This window comes from Rhopalosiphum maidis, chromosome 2, assembly GCF_003676215.2.
Source record: "Rhopalosiphum maidis isolate BTI-1 chromosome 2, ASM367621v3, whole genome shotgun sequence".
Classification (NCBI taxonomy): Eukaryota; Metazoa; Arthropoda; class Insecta; order Hemiptera; family Aphididae; genus Rhopalosiphum; species Rhopalosiphum maidis.
Window position 1 is genome coordinate 26,583,730 of NC_040878.1, and position 23,659 is coordinate 26,607,388.

Consider the following 23,659-nt stretch of genomic DNA (forward strand, 5'->3'; position numbering starts at 1 on the left):
TTTCCGCTAACACTGCTTTTAGTCACTCTTTATATACTCTACTGTATATTATCTAAGTATGACAATTAGTAGTCGCGCCCTACCGGCTTCGGTTATATTTTTCAGATATACACTCGATATTACCACACATAATGCTAATGATTAATTTTGAAATTATCAAACTTTTAAAATGCGTATAGTTAAACTATTTTTATTATTTATTTTCATATTTAATAATATTTACAAAATTAGTTTTATACATCGTCTGTATCAAAACTACTCTCATCAGACTCATTTGAATACTTGTCATACTCGGTGACTCAAAAATGCATTTTTTAAAATCCTTCCCCAATTGGGGAGGTGTTACATAGATAATCGAGGGATATTTTTGTTTTAATTTTCTGCAGTGAGCGAGTGACCACGCTGGCAATATATGTACATAGAAACAATATTGATGAAAACCAAGGTGGTTAGGTTACCTAATGATCACCTTTACAGACTACTAAGTATACTGTTACCGCGATAACGGTAAAAGCCGTTGAGGAACAATCCAATACTAGGTGAATCGCGCGAGGGCAAAGATGTGAAAATGACAAAATAGGCCTATGCTCCGACCCGAACAAATGGGTGTACAATTTGATAATTTATAAAACGTTACTATTTTGAATATATCTCGACTTATTTAATATAAGTAACGTATAAAAGAGGGTTTTAACGTTTGCAGTTACTTTTCACTTTATACTGATAAATGTATAATAGTATTCCAGAATATTAGATTTTTATGTTTCTAATATATATTTATATAATTATTATATATATATAAGTATTATATTAGTTGAAAATTGAAATTGTATTGGCACTTTATTTATAAAGACATAAAGTTGATTTTAATTTTTACATGACTTTGTCAAAGTTGCGTAAGATCATTATAAACTCATAGGAATGAGTTAGGTTTTGAGTATTATGACTAATATTGAATTTTTTGTAAAAAAACAAATAATTAAATTTAGAAACAAAATTAATGTTTATTAACCGATTTATTATTATTTTTATGAATATGCCAATGAGTATTATGATCCATGAGGATCATTAGATGGTCAGAAGGAAAGAACGACAGGCGTAATATGTAAGTATAATAAGAATTTCTTATTAAATTAATTTAAAATATTAAAAATAGCGGTATAAAGGTGAAATCCAATGAGACCGTCAAGTTATGGTTTTGTGTAAGACTACTTTAACACGTCTCACAATTATGGATTTTAGGATTTATGTTATACTAGATTTAGATAATTGTTAATAAACATGATCTATTATATTCAGTAGGTTTTAAAAGTATGCATTCATAAATAACAACAGGTAGATCCTGAAAAAAAAAATTAATATAAAACCAATAATTTAATTATATTTATGGATACTGTTTTAAAATATCATACATAATATACAATGTCTAATTACAATAATAATAATTAATAATAATGAAAGAAAGTATTATTGTATTAACTTGATCACAAAAATATAATAACTAATCCATAATAAAATAACAATAAATAATAAGCTTATGATGATAAAATAATAATAATACTATATGTATATTGGAGTACTTATTATGTGAAAACTCAAATTTAATAAAATTTACATAACTGTAGAGATAATATGTATGACAATATTTTAAATATTATTATAAAAAATGAAATAATAAGAAGAAAAGATAATAATTAAGGTTTGATATATACTTAAGTTATTATGATATTGAATAACAAGTCACAAAAATCTACACTATAAGATAGCATATTAAAATTTCTTTAAAAAAAGACTCCATCCAACTGTGATACGTCATTTAAACTTGATGAAAAATCCATTTCTAAGGAATAATTACCAAATGCAGTCATGCTAAACAAACAAAACATAATTTTAATAATTCTATCAAATAAATGCAAGATTCGAGTGAATTCAACAACAATGTTAATTTTATTTATTTTTTTATAGAATTCAAATTATATTCAACTTTAAATGATAATAGCAAAATACCTGTTTAATCTAATAACTGAAAACTCTCCAAAAATACTAAAAATAATATCGTATCGAGATCTACTCTTTGATAAACCTCATAATATAAATCAAATTTCAAAGCATTGCCAGTAAGTGGCTTCTTTACCCATGTTTACATATTTTTGTAAATCCTATACATCACTAATTCTTATTAGACTAAATTGTATAGAATTTAAGATTCAAATAGAATATATTATTATATATTCCAATAGAATAGCAAGTTGAGATTTAACATGCAAAAATTAAAGTATATTTCTTACTTATTATCTGGTTCACTATACACTGATGCATCTGTACCACTATAATTTCCTACGCTATTTTCATGAAACATTTGGCTCTGGGGTGTGTTAGGATAGCTATTCATTCCTTGTCCATTGGTACTAGGTCCACTCCACCCAGGAACATGTGTAACTAATAATGGCTTTACATAGCCATTGTTTGTAACAGGTGTGCTATTATCTGTAAAATGGAAAAAAATAAATTAATATAAAATATAACTTAAAGTATTAGTAAATAAAAGTGTAAATTGTTGCATAATTATTTATTCATTTCATCACATTATAAACACCTAATAATATGTATAAAGAGTTTAATTTCTTGTGGAATACTTTACGAATAGGTGAATAGTCGTGATGGGTGACTTGAGTGTTAAGAATGAAGAAGTATTAGGTTAACATCTATTATGAACAAGTTTTGAAACAAAGTTCTTTCGCAAGGAAATAAGCACATAATTTAATTTGTTTATGGCAGTGTTTCTCAACCTTTGTATTATTGGTACACACTATTAGAAATTTTTTATACTTTGCAGCACACAATAAAAAAAAATAAGAATAATATCTAATCATTTTTGTAAATATAGTGTCAACAAGGTTTATACATTTTGTGTCATTTAATATTAGTACTTCTCGTGACACATTTGGACTTGCCTGGCGAAACACCAGTTTATGGTAAAGCAATGGGCATTTTAAAGGTATTTAATGTCTATAAGCCCTTTATTTTTCTTTGGTGTGTTCTAACATAGAATTTGGTTCTAATTATGGAATCCTTCTCAATATAGTCATATTAACCATTTAAATAACATTCAATCTTACTTTCTAAGATATCTGTCTTATAAATTCAAAATAAATTGCTTTACCAAGATCTTGTTGTAAGGGTAAGTATACATTATCTTTTTCTGGACGCAAATTCAATGAATATTGTTTACTTTTAAAATTATCAAAGGTTAGGTTACTGTTATTTGCTCCAAAATTTTAGAATAAATAGGAAAGCAGGTTCTCACATTCTATACTATGTCTAAAATTATATTTTATAAGTCATTTCACACACAACAATATAGTTACAATGAACCCAAACTTTGGAATCTACATTTAACTTTCAATTAATACGTTTATCAGTTAAATAAATATATTAACTAACATTTCATTATAATTCATTATTATTGCATATCATATTGTAATAATATGTGTTTAATTATTAGTTATATAACATAGTATATTTCTTTTAAAATGTGTACATTCTATTGTCCGAACAAGGACATCAATAAACTTATTATATTATAAAGGAAGAAAGGTCTGTCAACTGAAAAAAGTACAAAGAAAATGGGCAGATTTGAAGTACTTGAGGTTGTGTTTAATGAATCTTAGGACCTTCCATACTCTATTGATGATAAAGTTGATGTTCAACTATGGAAACTTGATGGTTTTGTAAATTATTTAAAAAAAAATAGGAGTGAACTATGCTTATAGTGAACAAGATCTGGAAAGATTATTCAGTTCTTATATAAGTTGATAGTTAAGCCAATGTTAGTGAACCAATGGCTGGAAATGTCTAATTCATTTTGTAGATCAACAAGTCAATTAAAGAAAAAATCTTATGTTACTGCTTATCAGCATATAACAATACTAATATCCTTTTTAAATATATAGAAGTAGAATTGATCATAAAATATACCTAGTTAAGAATTTCATAAAATTACTTCTATTTAAAAAGATTGGATTTTAATTCTTAAATATTTTATTTGAATGAATGTTATTACATATGCATGTGAAAGATTAAAATGTGGTCAATGCTGGTCGACACTCATACTAGTTTTAATTTATATGCACAATAGCGGTATGCAACCACAACCATAAAACAATTACCTATCTAAAAATATTTAGAAAGCTATAATAATTAATATATTAAATTATATTATATTACTAATATTTATAAGCTTCTAAACCCTTAATGCTGCTAAGTTTATTACGACTGAAACAAGTTGAAACTTTAAAACATATTTTTGTCAGTATAAACAAGTAAAATTTATTCTACAAAATAGATAATGAATGAATACTTGATGATTGTGTATAGTATTTTCCAAATGCTAAGTCTTTATCAATATTTGGATACAACTTGGTGAGGTATGGCAAGTCGAATAGTCTATCTGCTAAATTCCGAATTGATAAGTCTTTAGCTGAAAAAGGTTGTAAGCTAAAAACGTCATTGGCTGGAAAAAATATAATTAATAGAATTTAACACTTTCATCAATAACTCTAATATAAAACGTACACGCAGTCCAGGCAACAGTTAGTCCTCCCAATTCTGAATCTGAAAATCTTAATAAAAATGTACCAGTTGCATATCTTGTTAACATCTCTTCTGCTTCAGATTTTCTTATGAAACCCATTATAGCACTACATTTTTTTTTTTTTTAATTTAAAATATTAATAATAGTAATATTGTAAAAATAATAATTTATAAATATATATACATATTTTCTTAGTTTTTAGTTATTACCCGTCTGTCCAAAGACCTTTTAAATGTTCTTTAGTTAATTTCATAACTGAATAAAACCATTCCCAGAATGTAAAACTTCTTTGTGGTAATGGTTCTTTACAAAATTGTGACCATGATATAAACATATGATTGAAATCCACATTCTGCATTCTAAAAAAAAGAAAACATTTTTTTTTATGATTTTATTTAAATTTTATTTCAATTAATAATTTAACAAACCTAAAAGCCTTTTCAGCCAAAAATATTAAACTATCTTCTGAAAGACTACGACCAGTAGCTGCAGAAAATTTCATGTTTATAGTTTCTGCCACATTTCTCCATGGCACTTTGTCAGGAACATTAAATGGAACTCGGCCAAGTTTAGCAAAAGCATTATCCCATATTACAGTAGCCCAAGCATGAGGATCTTGATTCCCATGTACAATAACCACCACTGGTAATGACAAATTCCATACCTAAGACCATTAAAAATAAAATGTTGATAAATATCACATAACCAGTTTTAAGTTTTAAATAAAAAAAAATGGAAGTAAAATTGGTATAGTAATTAGATGCCATATTTAACAATTTTTTTTTTGTTTTAAGTTACTGCACTTTTGCTGAACAGTATAATTAATAATAAAAGAATAATAGGTGAAAGATTTTATTATTATCAACTTATAAGTCAATATTGATATAACATGGTAGAACTGGTAAAAGGTTATAAATAGGTAAATACATTTATAGTATACAATTTATACAAATAATTTAAAAATTTAATTTTAAGTGTATACAAAATAACAGTAAATTTAATGTAAATGGTTTCATCAAGTCTCTATGATAAATATATATTTTTTAAATTGTAACATATTAAGTTGCTATTTTTTGTTAAAATATTTAATTAAAAAAAAAAAAAAAAAAAAAAAAAAAGGTCTATAAATTTAATGTTTCTCAATTGCTATAATAACAACTTATGTTGAACCTTGTAAGTTGTAATACATTTTCTACAATACAAGTTCTTTGACTTGAAAAAAGTAAAAATGTAAAACATAAATAAATAGCTCAGATTTAATCTATTTTGAAAATAATGTCTACCATATCCAAATATAAATATTTGTATTTTTCTATATTATATCTTTTGTTTAAAAATATTATTTTGGAAAATACTGAGAATTTTCTACTTTTGATAAGACAAAGGGGTGGGTTATTAATAACCATTAATACTAAACTCTCAAAGTTGAAGTTTGAAACATGTTTACTGCTCCAAGAGGTGATTACTAGATTAGGGTTGTTAAGTTCTTTAGTTTAAAAAGAAATCTCAGAAAATGAACAATTTATTATACTTTTTTTTTTTTACTGGAAATAATAAAATAAAAAAAGATAGTGTATATATTCACAATCTATATAGATCATTGATGTATTAGATTTAGACCCTGTTATGCACACGGAAGATGTAAATATAAAAATTATAAGACCATCCCCCATTGTACAAATGAAGCATGGGTTACGATTCATACAGCGGTAAAATTAAAAACAGATTATATCATTTGGTTGTGCCATGTTTGTAATTTGGACATGGGTTACAATTGTATACTACTTGATTTGCGTCTTATGGTATAATATGGAATATTTTGGTTTAAAAAACAAATAACCAAAACAATATTTAGTTCTGCTACCAAGTGCTATCTAGTTGTTTTAATTTAGAACAAGTAAATATGATATTTATAATATTGGTAGCTGAATTATAATAAGTTAAAATTTTAAATAATACATATTCGCTATAGATATTTATACTATTATAACTTTTTAATCTAGCATTGATTAGTTTAATAGTCGCGACCCGCTATCAGGCCACAAAAATATAATACTAGGTTGCAGAATTTAATAAAATTCTCTTATTTATCATTTTGTTTTTACAACTTAATGTTTCAAATTTATTATAAAATTCTATAAGGACATTAAAATGTGTTTTATTTTGCCTTTATTTACACAGGCCAGCTCAAACAAGAGTTTGGGAACACTGCTTTAATCTGATTAAATGATAAAATAAATAAATTAAATCATTTTTTTTTTTTTTTAATTCTTAATACACAAATAAGTGAATAACAATATAAGTAAACGTAAATGTAAATAACAATATTTTTTTTGATATATACAAGTATAATGGCAAATTACCATTTTTTTATTATAATATTTATAATATTTAATAAATCTGACTCCAACAATGAAACAAAGGATCCAATGAACATTTTGTTAGGAAATATAGTTTTATATAATTTTTATTCAAACATATTTTTTAATAACTCTATTTTTCCAACAAATATATTTGAATAATTAAAAATTATCAATTTGGTCAAAAAAATCAAAATGTTGTTCTTTATTATTTTTCATTGAAAATAATAGACTTACAATAAATACTAAACTTGAATTTCTTATTGAAACATTCTATAATTTAAGCTCTATGCATTTTTTCACTAAGTATCATATTTATTTAGGTCAAAAAAATAACAAAACTTCCTTTGTTGGCTATTTTTCAACCCCCAGGGGCACGGGAAGGGAGTGGGTAGTTACGACCAAAATTATTTTCTTATCATAATGAAAAAAATGAGGGAGTCCTGCATCAACAATTTCAAAGTTCAAAAATAAGGACCACCCTAATATTTATACTATAACTGACTTATTCTTAAATTAAAAACATAACATACAATTTTAAAATTTAAATTAAATCTTACCTCAAATTGAAGTTCATTGCCAATAAAAAATGTTGAAGAAAATAAAATTGAAAATTTTTCGTCCATAACAGAATCTGTTCCTTTTTTCTCTGTACGTTTAATTTTTTTTAGTTGCATACTTCTATTATATTTTAATACATATTATTATTTTATTGGACACTTAGAGAATAATACAAAGTTAAAATTTACCGAAAATTGGTAGAAAAATGTCTTCGCACTGGATGATACTCCATTTTTCCAGTGCAATTTAATAACTCGCCACAAGATTCTCCATATGGTTTATTTCTTCTGATTATTTGGTTAACTTGAGCTTCATTGACTATAGAGACTTTAACCTAATAAAGTTTATGATATAAAATTAATGTATAAAGTATGTAGGACTTAATAGACCATAGGATGGGAATCACTTATCTAATGATCATTAAGTATTTTAATTTACAAAGCACATACCAAGGATTAGAGCATGGTTGCATTGACGTAATTCCTGTTACCAGAAAATTGAGCAGTGAAATAAGAATACACAACCATAGAAATTTCTGTGTTTTGTTTGGTAATTACAAACTTTTTAAAATTATTTTCTATGTAACCATTTGCTGGAGTATGTTAAAAAATCTGTTTATTTTTTTTACAGAAACTTCAATTGATTTGTACACGGATTATTAAATTTAAACGTAAATATACTAAGCCGTATCTAATCCCCCATAGGAAGATTGCTTACCTTTGTCAAATATATCCACAAAGTGAAGTACACAGATACAATATACAAACTTACCTCTGAACTGAGGAATAAGCACTTTAGTAGGTCATTTAAGCTTTCAGGGACCATTACAATTTAAAAAAATAGTGATTTCAAAAACTATATTATAAGACCACAGAATAAAATAGAGTAAGATTAAATTTTTTTTCAATATAATATAGTTTTGAGATTACTGTATTTTTTTAAATTATAATTATTATCGAATACCAAAATTAATTAAATAGGTCTTTTACTCTAACTGGAATACCAAGTACCATATTTAATATTTGTTTATTTTTTACTGGGTAGAGTTGAGCTACATAGCTTAAGTTAAAATTCATAAATATTTCGTCATTAAATTTTTGATTCCACTTACCTAATTCCTTATTATTTTCTATTTTTTATGTTAATATTATCAACATAATACTACCTTCCTATAATATATTCATATTTTATACATTTTTTTGTTTCAAATATAAATTTGAAGCTATCATGATTAAAAAATTGTAGATCATAGAATAATAAATAAATAATAAATACTATTACTTAAGTAATAGTGACTGTTACTAAATAAGAACCATTTGAATAATTATAATCATAAGCCAATTCCCTCCTTCAATTTATCATTGGATACATTATAGTTTATTATAATAAAATTGTTTCATACTACGGGTGATGTCTTGTGAATATTAAGTTTCCCGCCGATTAATAGACGCACTTCAGCTAAAAATCTTGTATTAGTTTTCAATACTTGAGGTGGTTGAGTTGTAATAACAAAAGTACTAAATAATGAATAATAATTAAAAATAATAATTTTAAAAATTATAAACATTTTTATACCTAGTCACCAATGAAGAAAGATACTGTGTAGTCATATTTAGGAGAGTAGTAATAATTTCACATGATTGTGGTAATTCAAAATAACGACTCAAATTTACTCTGAATCGATCAGCTTCTTTGATTTGAGAACGAGTTATCCATATTAAATCACATAGTTTCTCACACCTGAAAAAATTATCAACTCAATTAATGAAATTTAACAAAACAATTATAAATATTTACCAAGTTTGTATAACGTCTATATCCTTCATATATTTATATCCATTACCAGCCAACTGTTGTTGACGTTTCCACTGAATTAACGAATTATCAATAATATAATTTTGTACAGGACTGATCAGGTTTGTTAATTCATTAAGTTTGTTAATGTAAACACAAATAGAATTATTAAGACTTAAAGATTTAGCTTTTAATTGTTCTTCATGCAATTCTTTTTCTTGAATTAATTTACATTCAATGTTTGGTAATACTGAAGTGTTCATTCTTTGACTTTTAGCGTTTTGGACACGTTCTAGATCATACAAATATTTAATAATCAAAATAAACAAGGTATCTTCACATTAATTACAATTTATTATTTTACATCATTTTTGAGACTTACGAGTATATTTAGAACATTCCGAATATAGAACATTAAACGAATCAAAATCTGATTGAATTTTTAAGCGAATCTCGTTCGAACGTTCAGCATGGTTACTGATCAATTCCATCTGTTGCATAATTCCATTATTTTCCATTTCTTGAGATTTTCCGTTAACCTCCATTAGTGTCTAGGTATAAGTATTTAATAATATAAAAGTTAATGATGGGATGAAGGATGAATATAGAAACTCCGTTTAAAAGGAATAAGAATCCTACGAGTAAAATTATTTTTTCACATAAATATTAATAATATTATTATCAATCAAATTATATTATATTTTTATAACTGCATTTTAATATTATTAGACGACGCCAAGACAGGTTGTGTGCGTGTTATTTATAATAATTTAATATAACTATAATTTAATGGCAGACGGCAGTGCATGTAAGAACAAGACACGATACCGATACAACTGCAATAACGCCAGTAATTAGGTATCAAATAGGTACCGACGTCCGATAAACATATTTGTCAACGACATGAATAACAACAAATGTTACCAACAACATTTACGATCTATAATTATATCAAAATCGTTTTTAAAGTTTCTACAGTACAAATTATTGAGCATACTAAAATGATAATAAAAGAAAATATTACTTATTTATTACCTACGTTGAAAATTTAAAAATAAAATAACCGAACATTGAAATTAGGTGTGTTGTTTTTTGACGTTTTCGATTCATACTCTCATCGTTTTTCAATTTGTCATTTTTGAATTTAGTAGCTATTCGATTTTAGATTTTTATAACATGAACCATGAATTTAAAAAATGAATACATTTATGTTCACATGCACGAATGTTCCCCATTCGTAATTTAATCTAAGTTAGTGTCTTGATATAAATGCATTTGAATTGATTAAACAACATAATTTGGGTAAAATTACAATCTTATTAATATTAATAATAAATGTTAGACACACAGTATTGACTATTGAGTCATGTTGTTATCTTTTGGAGATCTAACACAATACACAAAGATATAAGAGGACATTACTAATTAAATTACTGCTTACTAAATAACTTAATTAATCCCGATAATATGTGTAAACTACCTGTATACTAAACTAATACTATTGTTTATATAATCAATATTCAATGCTAATACTTAATTTGGTATCATTAGGAAAACATATCTCAACCAGATTAGGATAACATGTTATTTATAATTTCGGCGTTGTACTTAGTATTTAATTATTTATTCATTTATCACTATTTAAAGCAACTTTATGGATGAATTTATTTTATTTATACCTAATATATCACCATTCACCAATACAAAATTGGTTTGAAATTAGTTGTAGGCATGTAAACTTGAACAATAAATTTTTCAGAGTGGAGAGATGAATATATGTAGGTATATTGGCTCAAGCTTCAAGGTAACTCTTATATTTATTTACATTTGTTTGTCTTCGTATTCACTGCACAGTTCACTCACACTCAATGCATTTTGAAGTTTTGGAGTACCTAGCAATTTCATGCTTACATTTTCATTTTTAAGGGTAGTTTTTTAGGCGTAACATAATTTTTAAAAAGGTTGGCAAGTGGATACCGCTCTGCTGTATATTTGGTATCGAGATACCTTCTTGTATTAATTTTGAATTCAAATAATTCAATAGTAGATCATTGATCAATAGATTACTGTAAAATTAATACATTCCTCACTTTGTTCAGAATCTAATATTTTCAATGACGGCCGTACATTACCCTCTGCTAAGGTTACTATGTCAAAAACAAATATTATGGGTATTATGAAATATTTTGTTTTTTGTATTATTTATTTTAACTGAAGTTAAATAGAAAACGATATAAAGATAGATTAATTTTAACCCGGACGAAGTCGGGTAATTCAGCTAGAATATTAATTATTTGTTCTGAGCTATTAATTATAACAACTACTGTAGATCATAAATATAAAATGTAAATTTTGAATTTTCTATTTTATCTAACTAAAAATCTATGTTTATTAAAATGAGAAAATTAAATTTCATATGCTCACAAAATTTTTTCTATATTGACGCTGGAGTTATTTTTTACATTTGGTGAAAATTTCAAGTATTTACAATGATTTGTTTTTGAGTTACAGCAAAATAAAAAAAATCGATTTTGTAAAAACTGATTATGCGTAAAAATTCCTGTTTTTCCGTTACTTTTTTAGGCGTTTTCCTAATGCTTTTGAAAACTACAGGACATTTTTTAATTTTGACTCCCCCCCCCCTAGAACCAACTAGATGAGTTTTTCTTTTCAAAGATGAAAAAGGGGCTGAAGTCAAAAATTAAAGAATTATTTCTACTCCAAAACGTGATGACAGACACAAAAATAAAAATAAAAACACATATAACTGTAAAATCAATACATTCTTTACTTCGTTCAAAATCTAAAATTGTGCATATGTATTTTTAACAATTTTATATAGATATAAGAACAACTTATGTATGTGACGTTTTGTAACAAAATTCTAAAAATTTTAACTTGAAATTTGAATAAATTTGAATTGACACTATTATTGAAAAAAAATCAAAAATTTCCTTAGGAATTGATCAATTTATTACTTATTAGGAATGTTGCAGTACATACTAATCCACTATATATCCAGCCAGAATTTAAAATAAATTGATTCTTTACAGACATTTAAAATTTTCTATTTTTTTAGTTTTTTTTTTAAATTTTTGTTGATAAAAATGTTTTCTTCGAATAGCTTTAAAAAAATTCGATAAGGTTTTTTACAATTAGGTTCCTCATAGGTAGAGTCTGCCGATTAATACACTAAAAACTATAGAAAAATAATCTAAAAATACTAAATAGTCAAAATTGCTCTTTAAAAATGAGCTAAAAATTATTTAAACACTAATTATTTATATTAAAACAGGATCGTGATGTAGCACAGACTGAACAATTATTTTGTTAGGGTAGGATTCAGGATTTCGGGTGACGATAAAAATAAGATAAATACATTACCGAAATTATATAGAACAATTTGTAGATAATTTGTATGGAAAAACTCAAAAAACATATTAAATATACCATTATATACCAATATACCTGAATAGTACAATCAAGGTCATAACTGAAAAAATTCGGGGGGGGGGGATTCAACATTTTTTTTAAATATAACATTTTATAATCAATAAACTATATTTACCAGTAAAATGTGGCTACTTTTAAAAATAATATTCCATTACATTATGTGACATCGTTAAATTTAAATTCACCGTTTTTTTGTACAGTGTGATAAAAAAAGGAAAGGATACAATGATAAAAAACGCGCAGTTGGCATTACTGAACGTTTGATAAGCGGCATAAACAATCACGTTTCTGATCCGGCGGTCGCGTTCACTTCGTTTCGTATCCCATAATCTTTAATTTACTTTTAGTTTATACCTATTTAGTATTTTGATATTTGCGCGTGGTTCATTTAAACGTTCAGAAACGTTTTTATTTTTATACACTTTTTATTATTTTTCAATTATGATTTTTTTGGTTGACTATCAAAAATAAATAAAAACATCTAGAGAATTAAAAGAAAATAATTAATCATGGCTGACGCAGCTGCCCGTCAGCTTCAATACGAGTACAAAGCGGTAAGAAAAAAGTTGACAACATAAACGTCAAAATATATATTATTATTTTAATAAACATTCAATTATGCATTTTAAATTCTAGAATTCTAATCTTGTATTACAAGCTGATGTGCGACTGATCGATCGACGTAATCGCGATGAGGCCACGGGTGAAGTATGTTCGTTGGTTGGAAAACTGGAAGGTACTAAGATGGGTGATCGTTTTCAAAGGACCAAACCTGTGAAAGCAGAAGAAAGAAAAGCTAAGTTAGTACAATTCTCATCAAATATTATTGTACACGAATGTTTTTAAAATTTATTTTTATTTTATATTACTCAGGAGACAAAAGCGTGATGAAGCACAATATGACTTTGCTCGAATGAAAGGAACAACACTATTATCAGATGGCGTTGATGACATGGTTGGAATTATGTACAGACCTAAAACACAAGAGACTAGACAAACTTATGAAGTCTTATTAAGTTTCATACAGGAGGCACTTGGTGATCAGGTTAGATTCTAACCATTAGAATGTCTTTACATTTTTTAAGTTAATTAACTTTTAGATGATAAATGTTTTTTGTTAATATATTTTATAATTTTAGCCTAGAGATATTCTGTGTGGTGCAGCTGATGAAGTTTTAGCTGTACTTAAAAACGATCGTCTTAAAGATAAAGAGAAAAAAAGTGACACTGAAAGTTTACTAGGTTCATTGGCTGATGAACGATTTGCACTCTTAGTAAATTTAGGGAAGAAAATTACTGACTTTGGAACTGATGAAAAAGGCATAGCTAATACAGGTAAACTATTGTTCATATTTATTTTATTCTAGTTTGAAGAGTTAATTTTTCAAATCTAAATTATTTGTGTTTAGAAGATAACATTGATGAAACATATGGTATAAATGTTCAATTTGAAGAAAGTGAAGAAGAAGACGATGAAGATGTATATGGTGAAATTCGTGAAGGTGATGATCATGAAGATGAAGGTGAAGAATCAAAATTAGATGCTACTATTCATGCAGAAAATGTAAGTTATTCTATTGTTATTAACTATATTTAATTTATAGATTTCATTATTTATATTTTTAGCTGGATAAACGCTCTGGTAAAAAACCAGTTGAACAAGCTAAAAAAGAAAAAAATCTGCATGCATTGGATATTGATGCTTATTGGCTTCAACGAAGTTTGTCCAAATATTATAGTGATGCTATGGCATCTCAAGCTAAAGCAGCAGAAGTATTAGCTGTATTGAAAAATGCTGGTGATGATCGTGACTGTGAAAACCAGCTAGTTCTCTTACTTGGTTATGATTGCTTTGATTTCATTAAATTATTGAAAAAAAATCGACTCATGAGTATGAACATTTTAATAAGTTAGTTAATGTGTATAATATAATTTAATATTTATGTATATATCTTTTTAGTTTTGTATTGCACGCTATTGGCGTCATCACAGAGTGAATCTGAACGTGCAGCTTTGCGTAAAAAAATGGAATCTGATCCATTTTTAGCAAGAATTTTACGTCAAATGGATACTAAAGAGGTAGATGACATTAAAGAAAGTAGTGCAAGTGCTGCCAATAAAAAAAGACGTGCTGCTGATGAAGATGATGATGACATGAATACTGGTGATCCTAAACAACAGGTTGCTGGTACCAGAAAAGTTTTAGATTTAGATGATTTAGTATTTGCTCAAGGATCTCATTTTATGTCTAATAAAAGATGTCAGCTCCCAGATGGATCATTCAGAAAGCAACGTAAAGGTATTTGAAAAATGATAGATGAATTATTCATTATACAGTATACATAATTATTTGTTATATATTTTTAAGGTTATGAAGAAGTTCATGTGCCTGCATTAAAACCAAAACCTTATAATCAAGATGAGTCTTTAGTACCGATTGACAAGTTACCAAAGTATGTTCAACCTGCTTTTGAAGATTTCAAAACACTTAATAGAATACAATCAAGACTTCAAAAAAGTGCACTAGAATCTGATGAAAATTTGTTGCTTTGTGCTCCTACAGTAATTATAAATTTAAAATATTAACCAATAAATATAATTTACATTATTTTTTTTATTTTTAGGGGGCTGGTAAAACAAATGTTGCCCTATTATGTATGCTGAGAGAAATTGGAAAACATATCAATAGTGATGGTACTATAAATGCTGATGAGTTTAAAATAATTTATATTGCTCCCATGAGATCATTGGTACAAGAAATGGTTGGAAGTTTTGGAAAGGTATAAACGACTATAAATTTAGTTATAACTCCTATTATATATATATATATATAACTTCATTTTAAAATCATTTAATATCTATATTAATTTGCAGAGATTAAGTAGTTATAATCTAACAGTATCTGAATTAACTGGTGATCATCAACTAACGCGTGAGCAGATACAAGCTACTCAAATTATTGTTTGTACACCAGAAAAATGGGATATTATAACTAGGAAAGGCGGTGAAAAAACTTTTGTTTCACTAGTCAGATTAATAATTATTGTAAGTATATGACTATTATTTTACATAATTTTATGGTATTGTATGTTATATCTAATGTTTTTGTTTTAGGATGAAATACATTTATTACATGATGAACGTGGACCAGTCCTTGAAGCTTTAGTGGCCAGAACAATTCGTAATATAGAAACTATACAAGAGGATGTTCGCTTAGTTGGACTTAGTGCTACATTACCTAATTATCAAGATGTTGCAACACTACTTAGAGTTAGTCCTGATACTGTAAGTAAATAGATTTAACAAAATAATTGTAACTATTTTTTAAAATGTGTATGTTTTATATAATTTTTATTTTCAGGGTCTATTTTATTTTGATAACTCATTTAGACCAGTCCCATTAGAGCAACAGTACATTGGTATAACAGAAAAAAAAGCTGTTAAACGTTTTCAAGTTATGAATGAAATTGTTTATGAGAAAATTATGGAACATGCTGGGCGTAATCAGATTTTAGTATTTGTTCATTCTAGAAAAGAAACAGGTAATTACTAATTTTTTTCATTTCTTGTAATTGCCATATTTTAATATATTATAATTATATGTAGGTAAAACTGCAAGAGCTATTAGGGATATGTGTTTGGAGAAAGATACCCTTGGACAATTCTTACGTGAAGGATCCGCATCTATGGAAGTTTTGCGCACTGAAGCTGAACAAGTCAAAGTATATTTAAACACGTTCACAGTTATTTTTTTTCAAATAACTAGTAATAAATATTTTATTTTGTTTTAGAATCAAGAGCTTAGAGATTTACTGCCCTATGGCTTTGCTATCCATCATGCTGGTATGACCCGTGTAGACAGAACTTTAGTTGAAGATTTATTTGCTGATCGTCACATTCAAGTACTAATATCTACAGCAACTTTGGCCTGGGGAGTAAATTTACCTGCTCATACTGTTATAATTAAAGGTACTCAAGTTTATAGTCCAGAAAAAGGTCGCTGGGTAGAACTTGGTGCATTAGATGTTTTACAGGTAATATATTTTAATTCTTTGTGTGGAATATTTCTAAGTTTAAATTTTTTGTAGATGTTGGGTCGTGCTGGACGTCCTCAATATGATACAAAAGGTGAAGGAATACTTATTACAAATCACAGTGAGCTTCAATATTATTTGTCTTTATTAAATCAACAGCTTCCAATTGAATCACAAATGGTTTCGAAATTACCGGATATGTTAAATGCAGAAATTGTACTTGGTTAGTGTTTTAAAAGTTATTTTAGGATGAAAATAAACTCATTGTTTTTATTTGTTAGGTACCATACAAAGTGTTAAAGAAGCTGTCACATGGTTGGGTTATAGTTATTTATATATTCGTATGTTGCGTTCTCCTGCTTTATACACTATTACTCAAGAAAAGTTGGAAGTAGATCCATTGTTGGAAGCACATAGAGCAGATATTGTTCATACAGCTGCAATACAATTAGAAAGAAGTAATCTCATTAAATATGATCGAAAGTCTGGTTATTTCCAGGTACCTATCACTTTTTTATTTATAATACTGTCCGTGGAATATTACAAATGTGTATATAGTATATTATACAAATATTAATTATTTCAGGTAACTGAACTTGGACGTATTGCTAGTCATTATTATTGCACTCATGACACAATGGCTACATATAATCAATTATTAAAACCAACATTGAGTGAAATTGAATTATTTAGAGTGTTTTCGTTATCCGGAGAATTTCGTCATATTGGAGTAAGAGATGAAGAAAAATTAGAATTGCAAAAATTAATGGAACGTGTACCAATTCCTATTAAAGAAGGTATAGAAGAACCTAGTGCAAAGGTAAGAATATTCAACTATAGTTAATTTTTGTGTATTTAAAATAAAAATAATTTTTATATTAATCTAATTTATCTAATAAATAGATAAATATATTGCTTCAAGCATATATATCTCAGTTGAAACTTGAAGGTTTTGCATTGATGTCTGATATGGTATTTGTGACTCAATCAGCTGCTCGTTTAATGCGTGCTATTTTTGAAATTGTTCTGCATCGTGGTTGGGCGCAGCTAGCGGATAAAGCTCTAAGTCTTTGTAAGATGATTGATCGACGTATGTGGCAAAGCATGTCACCACTAAGACAATTTAGAAAAATGCCTGAAGAAATTGTAAGAAAAATTGAAAAAAAAAATTTCCCTTGGGAAAGATTATATGATCTTGGCCCTAGTGAAATTGGTGAATTAATCCGTGTTCCAAAACTTGGAAAAACAATCCATAGATATGTACATCAATTTCCAAAATTAGAATTATCCACACATATTCAACCAGTAACTAGGTAAAACGAACCTTTTAAATTAGCTTGAATAGCATAACTAATTATTTGACTTCACCTGTTTGTTTTAGATCTACATTAAGAGTGGAATTGACAATTACTCCAGACTTTCAATGGGATGAAAAATTACATGGAAATTCTGAAGCATTTTGGGTACTGGTTGAAGACGTGGATTCTGAAGTGGTTCTTCATCATGAATTCTTTTTACTAAAAGCTAAATATGCTACTGATGAACATATGCTTAAATTTTTTGTCCCAGTTTTTGAACCTTTGCCACCTCAATATTTCCTCCGGTAAATAGTTTGTTTAAGAATTTAGCATATTTATTTACAAAAATATCAACTAATTTATTTTAGATATAATTGCTAATCAATTATGAAATATGTTTTGCTTATAGAATTGTTTCTGACCGTTGGATTGGTTCAGAAACTCAATTACCTGTTTCATTTAGACATTTGCTACTTCCAGAAAAAAATGTTCCACCTACTGAACTTTTGGACTTGCAGCCACTTCCGGTACATTTTATGCCCTTTTGGTATATATAATATAATTAACATTTAATTGATTTATCATAAATTATCTTAGGTATCTGCTCTTCGTAATAAAGTATTTGAGGAACTTTACGCTGAGAGATTCCATCAATTCAATCCTATTCAAACACAAGTATTTAATGCTGTATATAATAGTGATGAAAATGTGTTTATTGGTGCTCCAACTGGATCTGGAAAAACTGCTATTGCTGAATTTGCACTTTATCGTCTTCTAAGTCAAAATCCAGACCATCGTTGTGTTTACTTAGTTGCTAAAGAATCTCAAGCTGAACTAATTTATTCTAGCTGGCATGTAATTTTTGGTATTGGACTTGCTAGAAAAGTAGTGCTGTTAACAGGAGAAATTGGTACAGATTTAAAGGTTAGTAAATTTCCTTGAATAAGATGTTTTTGAGTCTTGTCTAGGCTAAAAAAAACATTGAAAATTCAATAAAGGATTATTTATTTTTTATGATATTATTATATAATAATATATAGTTTATATACATAGTGTAGTAACTAATGGCATTGAACTTAAATTCAATTGGTGGTGGGGGCCTATTAGCTTTATGAAGATTTAAACTGTAAAAACTGAATAATTTCTGTGCGACGAAAGAATCACCATAATATATGTATTTTTTTTTATTTTCAGATGAAATAGTATGCCTGCTTATTATATAAGCAATAGAATAGTGTTTTTAGTCTTAGATTTTGTTGTTTGAGAATTTTTTTTATCAATGATTTAGGTTAAAATAATTTTTTTTTTTATAGTTGTTAGCTAAAGGACAAATAATTGTAACAACTGCAGAGAAGTGGGATGTATTGTCTCGTAGATGGAAGCAAAGGAAAAATGTCCAAAACATTAATCTTTTTATTGTTGATGAACTTCAAGTAATTTACTTGGCCATAATGAACATTATAAATATATTTACTACTAATATTAAGTACTAAATAGTAATTTATTTATATAATTATAGTTAATTGGAGGTGAAGATGGGCCGGTATTAGAAATTGTTTGCTCTAGAATGCGGTATATTGCTTCACAGACTGAAAAACAAATGCGTGTAGTTGCTCTTTCTGCTCCATTAGCTGATGCTAGAGATTTAGCACTGTGGTTAGGAGCTCCAGCTACTACCACATTCAATTTTCATCCCAGTGTCAGACCTGTACCATTAGAACTTCATGTTCAAGTAATGCTTACTTCACAATTTATTTACAATAAAATATAATTAATTTAATTTAAGCTGTTCATAATTTACTCCTAATATTTATTAATACTATACTATTTGTACATAATTATAAAAAGAGAAATATTTATTAATTATTTAAATTATTTAGGGATACAATGTCACTCACAATGCTACCAGATTAGTAGCAATGGGCAAACCAACATATAATGCTATACTAAAGTACAGTTTAGAGAAACCTGTAATAATATTTGTTCCATCAAGAAAACAGGCTCGACTTACAGCTATTGACTTGTTAACATACACTGCCGCTGATAATCAATCCAACCGTTTTATACATGCCGAAGAAGATGATATCAAGCCATTTGTTGAGAAAATTTCTGATAAGGTACTTTTATAGAAATAATTGAAAAATATACTTCAAAGCTTTTGAATTTATTGAAATAAAATAATTTAGACATTGAAAGAGACTCTGCTCCAAGGAGTAGCTTATTTACATGAAGGTGTTAGTGCTCAAGATCAACGATGGGTCCAACAACTATTTTTTACTGGAGCCATTCAAGTGGTAGTTGTTACAAGAAGTCTTTGTTGGGCTTTGAGTATTACATCTCATTTAGTTATTATTATGGATACACAATTTTATGATGGAAAAACACACACGTAAGTATTGGAAAATTAGAAAGAAATTTTGTATTTGATTATTTGATTTTGTTTTTTTATTTTTTGGTTTCTAATTTCAGTTATGAAGATTATCCTATTACTGATGTTATTCAAATGGTGGGAAGAGCTAATCGACCATTAGATGATGATGATTCAAAATGTGTATTGATGTGTCAATCATCAAAAAAAGATTTCTTTAAGAAGTTCTTAAATGAACCATTACCAGTAGAAGTAAGTTTATATAGTTAATTACTTTGATGTATACAATGTATATTTATTATCATTTATTTATATTTGATTGATTTAGAGTCATTTGGACCACAGATTACACGATCATTTCAATGCTGAAATTGTAACAAAAACTATTGAGAATAAACAGGATGCAGTTGATTACATGACTTGGACTTTCCTTTATAGGCGACTTACACAAAATGCCAATTATTATAATTTACAAGGTGTTTCACATAGGCATTTATCTGATTACCTGTCAGAACTTGTTGAAACTACATTAAATGACTTAAATCAATCAAAGGTATGCATTTATAATCTGCAATTTTATTATTAATACATATTTATTGTTTAACATTCATATTGCATATAGTTGTTTGCAAATTATATTACAGGTGTTGATTATTTTATCAAACACTCATTAGTTCAAAATGTATTAACATTGAAAATATTATTTTTAATTAATTTCCTATGAAAATAAAACATTAAAAAAAAAAAAAAATTGAATTTCTGAATATTTTTTTAATTTTTTATTTATTTGAATGATAATATACAATACATTTTTAATTCCACATACTGAAGCAGAATATTTTTTTGGAATATTTTGATGTATATCAGTCTAATTTCTGACTAGTAGTTTATGAGTTTAACTGTTTAAAGTTTTATTTGAGTGCAGTGTTACTTCAAAATGTCTACTTCCCCGCTTGTCTAAACTTTAAATACTTGTTTAAATTTCAATTTTTATGTACCCAAATAATTCATAAAATATTCTGCTTCAGAATGCGGAATTAAAAATGTCATTTAAAATAGTAGAAAAATAAATAAATATAACAATAAAAAAACATTATTAATATATTTATTTTAAATATGTTTTATTACAACTAAAAATTAAGTTTAAAAATGTTAATAGATTTTTTAATTATAAATGTTTGGTAAAAGAATCACCCAGTATAATTTAAATTTATTAAAATATAATATTGTTTTAGTGTATTAGTATTGAAGATGAGATTGATTGTATTCCATTGAATTTGGGCATGATTGCTGCATATTATTACATTAACTATACAACTATTGGTAATGTAGAGAAAATCTATTATGTGTTGTTATTTTTCTTAACAATGTTTTTTCCAATTGCATTTTTTAGAGTTATTTTCATTATCACTCAACAATAAAACAAAAATTCGGGGGCTGTTAGAGATTATTAGTTCAGCTGCTGAGTATGAAAAAATACCTGTAAGACACCGTGAAGATACTTTACTTAAAAGTCTTGCCCAGCGTTTGCCAAATAAGTTGCAGCCAGCTTCTGGTCAAACATCTATACGGTACAATGATCCTCATGTCAAGGTTAATTTGTTACTTCAAGCTCATTTATCACGCTTACAACTAGGCGCAGAATTACAAGGAGACACTGAAGTTATATTGGCTAGAGTAATTAATATATTATTGTTATTTATTTTTACTATCCATGAAATATAGTATACATAATTATAGCTAATGTAATATGCATGGTTCTTTTTTTTTTACAGGCTATACGTTTAATTCAAGCATGTGTTGATGTACTGAGTTCTAATGGTTGGTTATCTCCTGCTGTCGCTGCAATGGAATTAGCTCAAATGATTACTCAAGCAATGTGGGCTAAAGATTCGTACCTTAAACAATTACCTCATTTTACATCAGATATTATTAAAAGATGTACAGATAAGGTAGATTTTTTTTCTCATGTAATTATATTACCTGGAACATAAAAAATTAATATGTATTGCTATATTAGGGTATAGAAACAGTATTTGATATAATGGAACTTGAAGATGAAGACCGCATTAAGTTACTGCAGCTTGGTGATGGTGAAATGGCTGATGTTGCGAGATTCTGTAATCGTTATCCTAATATTGAATTAAGTTATGAGGTGGCAAATAAAAACCGCATATCTGCTGGTTCCAGTGTAAATGTCACTGTAAGTTTAGAAAGAGAAGACGAAGTTGTTGGGCCTGTTATTGCTCCATTCTTCCCACAAGTAAGCGTTAAAATATAGTTAAAATAAAGGTAATGATTAATTTTATTGTCATTACATAATTAATTATTACAGAAAAGAGAAGAAGGTTGGTGGTTAGTAATAGGAGATCCTAAAAATAATTCTTTGCTATCAATTAAAAGGTTAACACTACAACAAAAAGCCAAAGTGAAATTAGATTTTGTAGCACCCAATCCAGGTGAGTTATTAATGTAATTTTTCAATTTTTATTAAGGTTTATAATTTATTTTTGTTATTTTATTTTAGGAAATTACTCTTACACTTTGTATTTTATGAGTGATGCATATATGGGTTGTGATCAGGAGTACAAAATGAATATTGACGTTGGTGATTATGATTCTGCCGAAAGTGAGTCAGATTAAACATCAAGACTTAACTTCAATTATTTTTAGTAAGAGAACAACTTTGTACAATAAATGAAAATGTTCTTGTAATATTTTAATTATTTTTCACAAAAACAATTATTCATTTATACTATATAATATATGAATAATCTACATCATACATTTTTGTTTATTATTTTCCGTTTTGTATATTTGAATTTATATGATAGTAAAAAAATAAAGACTTTAAAATAATGATTTTTTTTAACTATTCCTTATTTTAATTTATTGTTTACTTAATTATTAATAGAACTTCTAGTAGTTCAAAAGTCTACTAAATTATTTAATTTTGTAGATGTTTTTATGCAAAAAGAGCAATTAAGATATTTAGATAAGTCTTTATAATTTAAATATAATGTATTTATTCAATATTTTATTTAACCAATTATGTTGTGTTCAAGGCTTGGCACCTGAATAATTTATTAGGGTTCCATATTCTGGGTGTTTGATTTTCCCTGGTATTTAAATTCTGGAATAAAAAAATTAAACAAATGTTTGGGTGTTAAATGTTAATAATTGTTATTATTTGGGTT

General features: G+C 27.0%; 2 protein-coding genes across 4 annotated transcripts; one reads left to right on the forward strand and one right to left on the reverse strand.

The window, feature by feature from the left end:
* Window positions 1-1,717: 1,717 nt before the first annotated feature.
* On the reverse strand, window positions 1,718-9,994 carry LOC113551947 (signal transducer and activator of transcription 5B-like). 3 transcript variants are annotated; one of them, XM_026954547.1, is made up of 12 exons: window positions 9,692-9,994; window positions 9,313-9,601; window positions 9,091-9,255; window positions 8,918-9,032; window positions 7,704-7,849; window positions 7,515-7,632; window positions 5,023-5,258; window positions 4,804-4,953; window positions 4,576-4,700; window positions 4,361-4,513; window positions 2,289-2,487; window positions 1,718-1,869 (listed from the first exon to the last, which is right to left on the reverse strand). In XM_026954547.1, the coding sequence occupies exons 1-12, from the start codon at window positions 9,852-9,854 to the stop codon at window positions 1,782-1,784; spliced, it is 1,947 nt and encodes a 648-aa protein (XP_026810348.1). In that variant the 5' UTR covers window positions 9,855-9,994; the 3' UTR covers window positions 1,718-1,781. The 3 variants fall into 3 exon arrangements, with proteins under 3 accessions (XP_026810348.1, XP_026810349.1, XP_026810347.1); XM_026954548.1 differs by having other exon boundaries at window positions 4,361-4,480; window positions 7,515-7,635; XM_026954546.1 differs by having other exon boundaries at window positions 7,515-7,635.
* A 3,118-nt stretch (window positions 9,995-13,112) lies between these two features.
* On the forward strand, window positions 13,113-23,236 carry LOC113552138 (putative U5 small nuclear ribonucleoprotein 200 kDa helicase). Its single transcript, XM_026954847.1, has 33 exons — window positions 13,113-13,316; window positions 13,399-13,562; window positions 13,636-13,807; window positions 13,902-14,097; window positions 14,172-14,326; window positions 14,389-14,653; window positions 14,723-15,061; window positions 15,131-15,324; window positions 15,387-15,542; window positions 15,637-15,807; window positions 15,877-16,047; window positions 16,124-16,304; window positions 16,369-16,484; window positions 16,554-16,796; window positions 16,851-17,019; window positions 17,078-17,295; window positions 17,383-17,616; window positions 17,700-18,109; window positions 18,178-18,399; window positions 18,504-18,621; window positions 18,692-19,018; window positions 19,408-19,527; window positions 19,614-19,826; window positions 19,975-20,211; window positions 20,281-20,483; window positions 20,564-20,714; window positions 20,791-21,015; window positions 21,698-21,785; window positions 21,856-22,139; window positions 22,238-22,414; window positions 22,483-22,725; window positions 22,798-22,921; window positions 22,990-23,236. The coding sequence occupies exons 1-33, from the start codon at window positions 13,272-13,274 to the stop codon at window positions 23,103-23,105; spliced, it is 6,447 nt and encodes a 2,148-aa protein (XP_026810648.1). The 5' UTR covers window positions 13,113-13,271; the 3' UTR covers window positions 23,106-23,236.
* Window positions 23,237-23,659: the final 423 nt, after the last annotated feature.